This window comes from Malus sylvestris, chromosome 6, assembly GCF_916048215.2.
Source record: "Malus sylvestris chromosome 6, drMalSylv7.2, whole genome shotgun sequence".
NCBI lineage: Eukaryota > Viridiplantae > Streptophyta > Magnoliopsida > Rosales > Rosaceae > Malus > Malus sylvestris.
Window position 1 is genome coordinate 29,285,823 of NC_062265.1, and position 13,022 is coordinate 29,298,844.

General features: G+C 40.7%; 1 protein-coding gene and 3 long non-coding RNA genes across 5 annotated transcripts in view; 1 reads left to right on the forward strand and 3 right to left on the reverse strand.

The window, feature by feature from the left end:
- The window catches only part of LOC126626023 (uncharacterized), a 53,910-nt gene extending 46,759 nt beyond the window's left edge, over window positions 1–7,151 (reverse strand). Inside the window, exon 1 of the long non-coding RNA XR_007624561.1 lies at window positions 7,116–7,151. This is a non-coding gene — a long non-coding RNA (uncharacterized LOC126626023). The remainder of the gene's footprint in view (window positions 1–7,115) is intronic.
- LOC126626011 (protein JOKA2-like) lies at window positions 1,121–5,224 on the reverse strand. 2 transcript variants are annotated; one of them, XM_050295172.1, is made up of 8 exons: window positions 4,836–5,223; window positions 3,699–4,335; window positions 3,215–3,605; window positions 2,995–3,118; window positions 2,652–2,900; window positions 2,331–2,480; window positions 1,540–2,193; window positions 1,121–1,447 (listed from the first exon to the last, which is right to left on the reverse strand). In XM_050295172.1, the coding sequence occupies exons 1-8, from the start codon at window positions 4,857–4,859 to the stop codon at window positions 1,349–1,351; spliced, it is 2,328 nt and encodes a 775-aa protein (XP_050151129.1). In that variant the 5' UTR covers window positions 4,860–5,223; the 3' UTR covers window positions 1,121–1,348. The 2 variants fall into 2 exon arrangements, with proteins under 2 accessions (XP_050151129.1, XP_050151128.1); XM_050295171.1 differs by having other exon boundaries at window positions 3,215–4,335; window positions 4,836–5,224.
- LOC126626025 (uncharacterized) lies at window positions 2,862–7,260 on the forward strand. The gene is made up of 2 exons (XR_007624563.1): window positions 2,862–2,953; window positions 7,126–7,260. It is a non-coding gene; the product is annotated as an uncharacterized LOC126626025 (long non-coding RNA).
- A 3,741-nt stretch (window positions 7,261–11,001) lies between these two features.
- On the reverse strand, window positions 11,002–12,988 carry LOC126626024 (uncharacterized). The gene is made up of 3 exons (XR_007624562.1): window positions 12,924–12,988; window positions 11,991–12,050; window positions 11,002–11,225 (listed from the first exon to the last, which is right to left on the reverse strand). It is a non-coding gene; the product is annotated as an uncharacterized LOC126626024 (long non-coding RNA).
- Between the last annotated feature and the right edge of the window lie 34 nt (window positions 12,989–13,022).

The window sequence follows — 13,022 nt, forward strand, 5'->3', positions numbered from 1 at the left end:
CATAAACTAATCTAGAGCACATGGAAACTGATCTTGTCAACATGGAGGGTAAACTGGTAAAGCTACTCAAACAACATGAGTACTTTCTAGTTCCTTCCTATCTTTTACTTGTACTTCACTTCAATCATAGCTAATCATTTAATTTCTGGTTTTAACAGTCTCCACTTCAAACTGAACGACCGAATATTTTACGACTTTTACTTAAAAAATAAGTGTTATATAAGTAGTTCTAGATAAGTAATAAAGATCGATTTGTTACATGTAAGGAGTCGAACAACATTACTTGAAAGGAAAAGATGTGGCAAGAAATGCAAGGGTGTGGAGGCAGTTAAAAAGGCGAGAGGCAAACGGTGGGAAAGGAGATGAGATATGTTGGTAAACGAGCAATCCATGCAGCAAAAAATCTTATCCTTTCCCTCCAAATCACTTGCAACGTTCGAGTCGTGGACTAAAAAAAAGGATATACAGGATAAGTCGCTTCGACCGTCCAATTTGCCGTGCAAATTTGGCAACTCCAGTTACTCCACCTTTTTTCCAAAGGCACGAGACCCGACAAACGGGTTATTTTTGTTGTTTATATGTCATTCATATTATCTTAACAAATCTATGTCCTGTTAAACTAGTTACTTAAACAGATTTTTAAACTAAATGACCCGTTAATGATCCGACTTGTGAATAGGTTGTGCTATTTCGTGTCAGATTAATAAGTCACGCAAAAGAATTTTATAATTCACTATCTAGACCTGCAAATCGATTGTGTTCGTGTTATTTACGTATCATACTTGTTACCTTAACAAGTTCTTAACAAATAGCTCAATTAGAACCTAATTCGTTAACGGATGACCAACAACTACCCAACTCGTTAACAGCCAGACTCGAAACTTGTTATTTTCGTGTTATTTCATGCCAAATTAACAAATTACACAAAAAAATTGCCGTACCTATCTTACATGCAACCATAATGCTAAAACACCTATATCTCAAGCGTATCACACACCAGAGCAATTAATTAAGATACTATCATCTTAACGTCCCAGTTGCATATAACAGAAGTATAAATAAAGTGGTGGGACATTAAATAACATAGAAATCAATAATAAAGACTAAACGGCCACATGAATACATAACGTAGAATATAATATTAAATCCAAAACTTAGGTATCAGTACCAATTTACTAAAACATAATTACATACTAAGAAAAAGATGCACATGGACATGGTCCCCAAAAGCAAGCAAAGCATCAGATTGCATATCGAAAAATGCCAGTCCATTATTTCTGAGATAATATATATATATATACACACTAGGAATATATAATAACATGATTTATTAGTAGTTGTCTTCCATCTAAAGCTGCTCCCCGTTGATCAGATCCATAACCACACGCTTGATGCTTCCATTGTTCTTCACCAGCAGCTTCTTGTTCATTTCGGTATCACAGAAACCCTGCACACAGCGATCGTACTCAGGATACACCGAAAATTTGGAGAGGGAACTATCCGTCAAGATTTTGTTACAGTCGGGTTGTACAAACTTACCATTTCCTGCAGCTCTTCAAGGATGGGATCCCAGTCAGAAACCTCGCAGAGATCATCGACAGACTGCTCCATGTTGTAGTCATTCAAACGCAGAATCTCCTTGTTCAAATTGACCTGCTTAAATCCCATCGCCTCGAGCTCCTTCAGCATGGTGTCTTCCACAGCATTGTTTGAACTGGTCCCTTCAGATGATGCTGGTGCATTGACAACAAGTGAAAATTTGGGGGAGGGCGGAGATGGTAGCGAAAATTTGGGGGAGGGCGGAGATGGTTCAAAGATATCGACAGTGGGATACAACACGGTTGAAGAACCCTGTGGCTTAACAGTGGGATACAACACAGCTGAAGAACCTTGTGGCTCAACAGTGGGGTACATCACAGTTGAAGAACCCTGTGGCTCAGTAGGGGCAGAAGCGCTGTGGCCAACCAGCAAGCTATCATTGATGGGGAAGTGGAGCTCCTGGTCATGTCCAGGCTGCTCAGTAGGCATGGGCTTCACCGGTTCCTTAAGTGGGCTAGAACCAGAAGGCTGGAGAAAGTCACTGCCAGCAGCTGGTTGAAGGTTCACATCTATTTTTTCAGATTCTTTTGGGGGCAGATTCAAGTTCAGACCCTGAAAACTCTCAAAGAATGAATCCTTCAAGGATGTATCAACCTGCACAAGGGAATAGAGGATAAGAAGAGTTGTCTAGTTCCGGGCATTAGGTATAAAGTTGTTCCGGAAACATCCGCCTGTATGCATAATAAAAGTAGAGGTCATCAAAAGAACACAATTAATAATAAGGAAGATACCTGAATCAGGACCCAAACACGTTGCCCAAACTTTTGGCCAGATGAGGTTGCCATCCGCCAGTATGAGATGTAGCGACCAGGTGACTCGGGTGCAGTAAAATCAACGGCAATGTCAATTTCATTTTCAGCCGGCACACCATCCGCAGGAATCTATAACGAACCATGAAATTAAAAAATGACACCAAAAATCTCTGAAATAAAAGAACTAAAACAAAAATGAATAGAAGTGCCAACTAAAACCCAGGAAATATGGAAAGACAACAAAAAAGTAAATATTAAATGCTACTTGAACAATTCCAGAACAATGTCAAAGTATGCCACCTCTATTTCAACTGAATCTGAATTGCTAAATCTGTCGCCCCCAATCCACACAAGTGTTGTTCCTTGAGGCCACACCATACCACCGTTGTTGCGCATCCGCCATATTTTGGTAAATGGAGTAGATGGGGCTATAAAGGTACCATCCATTACATTGACATCCAACACAAAGCGGCTATCAAGCTTAGGGCGGCCTTGCTTCATACTACCTCTCAATATTTTTGGCATAACTGGGGGACCTACCCATGGAGGCTGTCATTAAGAATGAAAAAGAAAGGTCAAATTCGTAACAAAAATAAAATATGGTATCTATGGGGAAGAAAAAGTATTAGAGGGATCTACACACTTGCTCATACAACCCCTTGAAGGGCCGTGGATGACGATGAGAGATAGGGTGGTCAATCCTAATGTAATCAGTTGCACTACCCTTACTGGCAAAACAGATCCGGCAGAGGTCATAATCCTCTTTCCTGTAGAAAAGAAACAGAAAGTAACGTCAATAATCTGAGTTCAACAACGTTTCACTACCAACTTAGCATCACAGATTTGATAAGTTCCATTCTTACACTATTGACTTGAATCGAGGTCCAACAATTGGATGACAACCACAGCCATCACAGCGAACACCTGTATGGAACATACCACCCATCGCTTCCGAGTGATTTCTTTTGAAAGGAATGCGCCGACAGGCAGCAGGAGTAGCTGAGTCATTTGCAATGGGAGTCCCTGTAAATGGACATTCGTTGAAACGAGTACTAATCATATCATGAATATTGCTTGCAGCACGAGCTGAACTTGCGGACGGACCACAACCAAAAGGCTTCTTGCTGTGAAGTTTCTTTTGAATATTGAGACGACCATTGGGAAGCTGCTTAGACTCCTTCCTTGCATCACTGGTATGAAGACTTGATCCAGCTGGTGAATCATTAACGGGCATGGGTCCTGATAGATTAGAATCTGTAGGAAGGAAATTGAGATCAAGAGTTGCATAAAGAGGTGGAGCAGACATCCCCACATCCTTGGTCACATTCACAGAGTCTGTCGCCTGACCTTTTTTGGTGCTTGATTCCTCAGCTGCAGAGATGGGTTCTGACCTGCCATCACCCTTCAGATCATTTGACTTAGAAGCAGCTGGGGGATCCACGGGACTCTTAGAGGCGCCGTTTTGCTTGCCCGAATCTCCAGCGGTCTGAACCTGGGCATCTGGAATCAAGTACGACAGGCCCATCTTCGAAAAGCAGTCAACAAGCTCCGCAAACACTGGACTGGATGATGCAGCTTTTGAAGCCAAATCAAGAGGAAACTTTGAAGCGAATTCCCGAAGTGGCTCTGGCAGGGACTTCAAAACTTCGGCAACATCAGCATTAAAATTTGGTATTGGAGTTTGACCTTGAGGGGACCTCAAAGGAGTAGAACTTCCACTTGACTTAGCAGATTTGTCCTTGTTAATCTGTACATATATCTTCAAGAATTTGAGCTTCTGCCTCATCGTGTCATGCAGATCACCATCATCAACAAGAGTTACTACATCACCATCTTCATCAACGTACGCCAAAGTGATGTCAGCATCAGAGTGGAGATTGAAAAGACTCAAGATCTTTTCTCGCAATCCACTCATGTCAAGATCCAGTTGATTGTTCTCATTGACACTAGCATTGAAACGCCTCAGTGTTTCCGCATATTGAACCTTTAGAACAACCAGTTACATATTAGTACATACGAAAGTAACCAAATAAACCTTTTCAAAATCCAAGAATTCAATAAAAATGTTAAACACTTGCAAATGACAAAATCAAATTGGAGTCTGAAAACAGCACGCAAAATTTGCCAAAATTCAACCGACCCATGAACAAACTAATCAGGGTTACCTAGATTAACCACGTTACTTCTCCGATCATCCAAATAAATCAACAATCTTTCCGAGAAAATAACATTCAATCAAATAAACATGCCAGGCATCAAAACTCAAAATTCAAAAAATTATCATCACATAAACCCTCTTCAATTACAAAAAAAAAAAAAACCGACATAAATTCATCGATCAAGAACCCCATTTCATCCCACAGCTCAGTTGCATGTCAAATTTCCAAACCTCTTTCCCTTATCCCAAATTTTTCCCGTCAACCAAACAGAGAATAACCAAAAACCCATATCAAATTCGGAAACGAAAGTTCGAAAAGATCGCACCTTGATAACCTTGGTCGACGCCATAGCTGCGGAAACAACCAGTGTGCTCCAAATCCGAGAACTAAAAGTAAAACCCTAACCCTAACCCTAAACAATCTTAGAACCGTTCGAGAACGAGAAAATCGGACGTTATCTCGGAATCCCAAGCGTACCCGTCAGCCGCTACTACCGCCTCTCTCTCCCTTTCTCTCTCTCTCTCTCTCTTTCTCTCTCTAGCTTTCTCTCTCTACGAATCGCAAAGCGGAAATACAGACGGAGCCTGGGTGCCTGTATATTTATATTATTATATATCGCTCTTGGCTTGGCGAATAAGAAAATTAATTATTTCTGGTTTTCTTCTCGCCAAAGATAGGGGCGCCGTGCGCGGATACATTAATGCGCGGTTGTGTTCTGGTGGTTGGAGGACCATCGTAATGGTGTGGAACCTCGTACGTGGAGGCGTTATTTTATTTCTGTGTGTAATCTTTAGTGGTCGTGTTGACCCAATGCCATTCTTGATAAACATGGAATTTACGACGCTAAAACTACTAGGGACGTTTTGATATAGGACGGGAAATGATGAAGATTCACAACACAATTACGTAATGTTATTATTGTTCTTATATTATAGCACGTGCCTGATCATGTAGTCTCTCTTTATTAAAACATGAAGAATGATATAATCTGACACGCCCCGATCCTGATATTCCCCGAATACCAGGATAGACACTTGCTTGCCGACACCCGAGGGTGACGAAACCAATTAATTGATACAAAAGCTAAGAATAAGAAATAAATAAGGGTTAGAAATTTAAAAATACAATGAATTAACAATTTAGGAACGTGCTCAGAGCATACAACTAAACCTAATCACTAAAAAGAATTAAGATAAAATTTAATGAATAGAGGAGTGAGTCCTACATCGAGAGGATCCGAAAATGTTGCTGCGGAAGTGCCTTAACGCCGGGATTAGGTGCCTTGATTCTAAGTCCTGAATGGGGGCGCAAAACAAAGATGAGTGGACCAAGTTTATATATATAATAATAATAAAACAATTATCAACATACTAACCCCCAAAGTTTAAATAATGAAAACTACTAGCATAATAAGTGATGGATTTAATAAAAATCCTAGCATGCCAAAATATTTCAAAAGCCATATCGTGGTATAACATCGCGGAAATCAAAACAGTAAACGTCTCATAAATCGTCTCGTAAGCGCGGTGTGCTGCTAGTAAGATCACCAAATAAATATAACTCCCGGCCCAATGCCTGCTCCGTGGTCTCTGCGCCCGTAGCCAGAGATTACCAACTCCCGGCCCAATACCTGCTCCATGTCCCTCAGCCCGTAGCTTGGGATTATTTCTCCCGGCCTAAATGCCAACACCAGTTCCTTGCCCCCAGGCATAGTGTCAACTAGGTACGCACAAATAGTTACGTCTCTCTTAAATAACCACTTCATAGCATAGGTTACCGATCATCGTCTATACTATAAAGAGGGGTTCAAAAACATGTTCTAGCATCCTATCGTCATCTATCAGATAGTCTACCAATTCATGGTTTTTATAGAAAATATGATATATATTAAAATATAGCTCAAAATAGGCTAACAATTAATTCTTCACCAAAACACGAGATGATAATCAATATCTTAAATCATCAAGCTTCACATAAATCAAATCATAAATTCGTAGGCATGCTAATCATTTATGCAATTACTATAAAATCATGTAATTTTAGAAAGGGTCAACTCACAGTACTTAGTTGCCAAAAGTTGCGCCACTAGCGAAGATGGAAACGTCACAATAATTGCCCCTAAGCACATTAAATGGTCCAATAAATAAAACTATATAATAGCAATTGAATTTGGGAAAACGAACATTAGAAACGGGTTCAGAACGTTGAATTACCCTAAGAAAGGTCCCGAACGAAAACCCGACAAGTCAACCCTAAAATCAACGTTGATCGGGGGTCAATGGTCAAATTAGGTCTATCGGGTTTTAGGCTTGAAATCCGGATTAGGGTTTAGGTTAAATAGGATTAGGATATATTGGGTTTTGGGTTTTCTAAGGCTTTTTAGGTTAAAGGGGTTTTAGGGTGAAAAGGCTTTAGGGTGAAGAAATGGGGTTTGGGCATAAACCCAAACACACACACACACACACACGGGCTGCACATGCAGTGCACAGCCCACACACACAAAGGCCCTAAGGCCTCATTAAAGAACAGGGATTTTAAGCCATTTAAAAGGAACCGGCCCAAGGCCAATATATATAAGGCCCGAGGCCTTTTGGGTCTTTAAAACAATAAAAAAGGTCGTACCCAGTGCACAAGGCTCCCGCTTTACGCAGGGTCTGGGAGAGGTGAATGTCGGCTAGCCTTACCCCCATTTATGGAGAGGCTGCTCCCAAGTCTCGAACCCGAGACCCACCGCTCATGGGCGAAGGCACTTGTCATCGCACCAAGTGCGACCTCTGGTCTTTAAAACAATATAAATAAAAATAAAAATGAAACGGGCCAGGGGATTGGGTTGGTCCAAAACGGGCTAAGGCCCGTGGTGTTCTAAACAGCCTGAAAGGCCTGGTGTCGTTGGAGAAGAACGCCGGAAATTCGGCCGAAAAATGCACAATCTTTAAACGGCCATAACTTTATCACTACTCAACGAAATCAAGCGAGACAAAAACGAAAGTTGTAGCCCTTGAAGAGACGAAGAGAATGGTACCTCACACGACGTCTAACTCGCCGTGGTTTGGCCGGAAAATGCCTCTAAATCCTCGGAGGTCGCCGGAAACTGGGTAAGATTCAAATGAGTATAACTTCTTTGATACTTAACGAAATTGAGTGAAACAAAAAGGAAAGTTATAGTACTCGACGAGACGAAGAGATTGATACCTTACACGCCAGCCAACTCGTCGTGGTTTGGCCGGAAATGGCCTCGAAAGTCTCCGGAGTCGTCGGGGGAGACTTGGGTGTTCTCATCTCAAGGTGTCCCCGAAGCTTCGTCAAGATGAGGGAGAGAGAGAAGGTTCCAGAGGTGATGGTGGTATCGTAGCTAGGTGGTTATGGTGGTGGGTGCTCACGGTGATAGAGAGGGAGAGAGAGAGATGAGTGAGTGCAGGGATAAAACGAAGAAGAAGAAGGAGGTTACGGGGAGAGCAGAGAAGAGAGAGAGACCGGGGGAAAACAAAAAAAATTATAAGGTGGGCCCTACGGGCTCACCAATTAAGACCTTAAAACAATTTTTAAATAAAAGTGGGGTTGGGGTGTTTCAATCTACCACTCTTAATAAAAAATTTCATCCTCGAAATTTAAAATAACATACTACACTGAAAAACTCGAAAATACGAGAAAGGATACACATATATATACGTAACGAAGAAATCAAATCAGAACGGTTGCACAAAAGGAAAAATGTCATCCTGTCGCGATCGGGTTGCAATGATTCCATCTTCCGTGCCTCCAGGCTTAAACTTTATTTCCCCATCAGTGTAAAAATAGGAAACATACTTTAATAAAATGTAAAGTTGAGAACACAAAATAATTTAAGGCCAGATAACGCAAAAACAGATATGTACTAGAATATAGTTCAAAAACTCAAATCAACTTAAAAATGAAAATAGAAATACTTTTCCAAAAACATTTGTAACGTCAAAACAATTAACTAGTAAAGGAAATTAAAATACTTATACTGAAAACCAAAACTGAAAAATAAGAGTGGGTCTCGCCCAAGAATTCGAAACGTCACGTACTCCGAAAACAGATGTGTCTTTGGGTCGAGTCCCAAGAATAACAATTCTAAATCTGCGTCAGCTGCTGTAGACGAATCTTCCTGCCCACTTGCTTAATGAACCTAACAAATAAGCTATCGATATCAGTCTGCAGCCCGCAATATCGACCTCACATTTGTTGTCTCGATAAGCAAGTAGTAATTCCCTGAGGATGCACAATTTTACACGTCGTAAATTCGATCATTTGAATACAAGCTCGCACAACTCATCTATCAACCAATGTTGCATGCATCAATTTTCGTACCATGCCGCAAAAGTGCCATACCCCATATTGAACAAAACAGATACTGTAGTCGTAACTCTATCTAGCACCAAACATCTTATTCTCCTCAGTTCTTCCAAATGTGACCAACTACTCCAGTGTTTTGCCAATAAATAACCCATTTGACAACTGTACCTTGAGATTCAAGAGAAGTGGCTACCATGTTAGTAGTAGACCCAAAAGCTCGAACCAAGCAAGCAGAAAACAAGAAGTCATCTTCCTCAACACGCAGTATCTCTTGGAAACTGTTGTAGTGCTCAATCCACCTCTCCATTTTTGCTTAGTTGCTGATTTCAAGTCAAACAAGGCCAAAGTTGGTGGAAAGAAGAACGACTCGCAAATGGTCAACCTAACAACAAAAGAGAGTACACACATTTTGAGAGAAGTGCAAAGATTATCTGATTCTTACCTCGACCGTCCTGTAGTGCCATTCCAGAATGCACCAAACAGATCTGCTAGAAATGTTTTAACAACCACGTACTCACAACAATAAGGTTCGAAAGTGAAGTAGTGGAAATATGCGTTGAGACGAACACATATAGTTGGAAAATAACCAATGTGATGCCCAGGAATTCTAGTAAGATGGTGATACAATATGCTGACCTTCTGCACCACAATCTTCACCAGTCTCTTACCAAAGGACAACTCAAACTTCACACGCACGCTGAAATTCTTTCTGATAAGTCTGGTAAGCTTGTGAACAGATTATGCTCCTAACATTCCTGTCCAAATCGATAAGAATTGGGCGCACGCTTCCGCCAAATCGATCGATTATGAATTCTTCGCTGCATGAGTAAGAATCCACGTCGAGAAGGCTAAAAGAACACTTAAGAATTTGAGGATCAAAACAAGTCCATTAAATATAGAGTACAAGATATCGAGATTTGAACTATAAACCATGCCGAGAGCAAACTTTTTTTTTTTTTTTTTTTTTCACCCTCCGTATAATGTTCCGGCATGATCCAGTTCACATTGAGAAACAAACAAGCGAAGGCATGTAAAGATGCAGAAATAGAAGTCACTACTTCTGATTATTTGGTAAATCATCATAGTATGGTCAACTGGTTTCTTAGCCAAAAAGGAATTAGGTCTAAGCTCAGGAATATTTAAAAACTGATAATAAGATTTGACAAGGCCAAAGACAATTTGAAATTCACAACACTTTGTGAGAGCTACTTCAAAGTTCAAAAATTAAACATAGAACCTCTGAATCAGCAGAATGACGAAGAAGAAAGATACAAAGCAGCTTGCGTATGCATGAAGTGACACAATTGGCTACCTTAAAGCGATGCTCTTGAGCAAACCAAAGCACAAGGAGTCCAAAGAAGTTCAGAGTAAAGCTCGATCTTCGTACAATGATGAACATGGTAGAGTCTCAAGCCATTACACTGAAAATTACAAGGCTGAACAACTAGGCTGCAAGCAAGAGACTAAGTTCACTTCCACTTAAAAGTACGAAGGCTGGGAGCTAGGGTTTACCTCAAAGTACTAAACCCAGGCGAAGTTCAAGGAATCTGTTTATCCAAACAAGACTGGATATTCATCATCCAAATCCAACTACAACAATAACAAGAATTGCAACTCATTTCGGAAAATTGGTGAGAATAGCGTCTGCTGCCGAGGAGTTTCTCAAGATTTCAATGTAGAGCCAACTCCGCCCGCAATTCCTAGGGAACGCATGTTGCAGAGTGGCATCGCCATTTCGAATCTACAGCTGGTCTTTACCAAACTTCCGTTCACTGAGATTCCTAAAACACGTCGCTTCCAAGTAATACTGACTTTACCCTTCATTCCCAAGGGATGCACGTTGTAGAGTATCAATCCAATGTTTAAAGTTATCCAACAAATCAAACACGTCACCGATAAGGCACAATCCCGACATGAATTCTTGAATTTCAACCATAAGGTGACAATTCAATTAGAGAGAGATTTGCACAACTGCACCAACTGGCATAAAATTCGGAAGTCGTGACATCCAAATGATGTCAAAACCAAGACTTTACGAGAATAGAAGAGAATCCTAAGTATGCTATGAACAAACCACGCTCTGATACCAATCTGATACGCCCCGACCCTGATATTCTTCGAATACCAGGATAGACACGTGCTGGCCGACACCCGAGGGTGACGAAAGCCATTAATTGATACAAAAGCTAAGAATAAGAAATAAATAAGGGTTAGAAATTTAAAAATACAATGAATTAACGATTTAAGAACGTGCTCAGAGCATACAACTAAACCTAATCACTAAAAAGAATTAAGATAAAATTTAATGAATAGAGGAGTGAGTCCTACATCGAGAGGATCCGAAAATGCTGTTGCGGAAGTGCCTTGACGCCGGGATTAGGTGCCTTGATTCTAAGTCCTGAATGGGAGCGCAAAACAAAGATGAGTGGACCAAGTTTATATATATAATAATAATAAAACAGTTATTAACATACTAACCCCCAAAGTTTATATAATGAAAACTACTAGCATAATAAGTGATGGATTTAATAAAAATCCTAGCATGCTAAAATATTTCAAAAGCCATATCGCGGTATAACATCGCGGAAATCAAAACAGTAAACGTCTCATAAATCGTCTCGTAAGCGCGGTATGCTGCTAGTAAGATCACCTAATAAATATAACTCCCGGCCTAATGCCTGCTCCGTGGTCTCTGCGCCCGTAGCCAGAGATTACCAACTCCAGGCCCAATACCTGCTTCATATCCCTCAGCCTGTAGCTAGGGATTATTTCTCCCGGCCTAAATGCCAACACCAGTTCCTTGCCCCATGCGGCATAATGTCTACTAGATACGCACAAATAGTTACGTCTCTCTTAAATAACCACTTCATAGCATAGGTTACCGATCATCGTCTACACTATAAAGAGGGGTTCAAAAACATGTTCTAGCATCCTATCGTCATCTATCAGATAGTCTACTAGTTCATGGTTTTTATAGAAAATATTATATATATTAAAATATAGCTCAAAATAGGCTAACAATTAATTCTTCACCAAAACACGAGATGATAATCAATATCTTAAATCATCAAGCTTCACATAAATCAAATCATAAATTCGTAGGCATGCTAATCATTTATGCAATTACTATAAAATCATGTAATTTTAGAAAGGGTCCACTTACAGTACTTAGTTGCCAAAAGTTGCACCACTAGCGAAGATGGAAACGTCACAATAATTGCCCCTAAGCACATTAAATGGTCCAATAAATAAAACTATATATTAGCAATTGAATTTGGGAAAACGGACATTAGAAACGGGTTCAGAACGTTGAATTACCCTAAGAAATGTCCCGAACGAAAACCCGAAAAGTCAACCTTAAAATCAACGTTGACCGGGGGTCAATGGTCAAATTAGGTCTATCGGGTTTTAGGCTTGAAATCCGGATTAGGGTTTAGGTTAAATAGGATTAGGATATATTGGGTTTTGGGTTTTCTAAGGCTTTTTAGGTTAAAGGGGTTTTAGGGTGAAGAAATGGGGTTTGGGCATAAACCCAAACACACACACACACACACGGGCTGCACATGCAGTGCACAGCCCACACACACAAAGGCCCTAAGGCCTCATTAAAGAACAGGGCTTTTAAGCCATTTAAAAGGAACCGGCCCAAGGCCAATATATATAAGGCTCGAGGCCTTTTGGGTCTTTAAAACAATATAAATAAAAATAAAAATGAAACGGGCCAGGGGATTGGGTTGGTCCAAAACGGGCTAAGGCCCGTGGTGTTCTAAACGGCCTGAAAGGCCTGGTGTCGTTGGAGAAGAACGCCGGAAATTCGGCCGGAAAATGCACAATCTTTAAACGGCCATAACTTTATCACTACTCAACGAAATTAAGCGAGACAAAAATGAAAGTTGTAGCCCTTGAAGAGACGAAGAGAATGGTGCCTCACACGACGTCTAACGCGCCGTGGTTTGGCCGGAAAATGCCTCTAAATCCTCGAAGGGCGCAAAAAACTGGGTAAGATTCAAATGAGTATAACTTCTTTGATACTTAACGAAATTGAGTGAAACAAAAAGGAAAGTTATAGTAATCGACGAGACGAAGAGATTGATACCTTACACGCCGGCCAAATCGCCGTGGTTTGGCCGGAAATGGCCTCGAAAGTCTCCGGAGTCGTCGGGGGAGATTTGGGTGTTCTCAGGGTGTCCCCGAA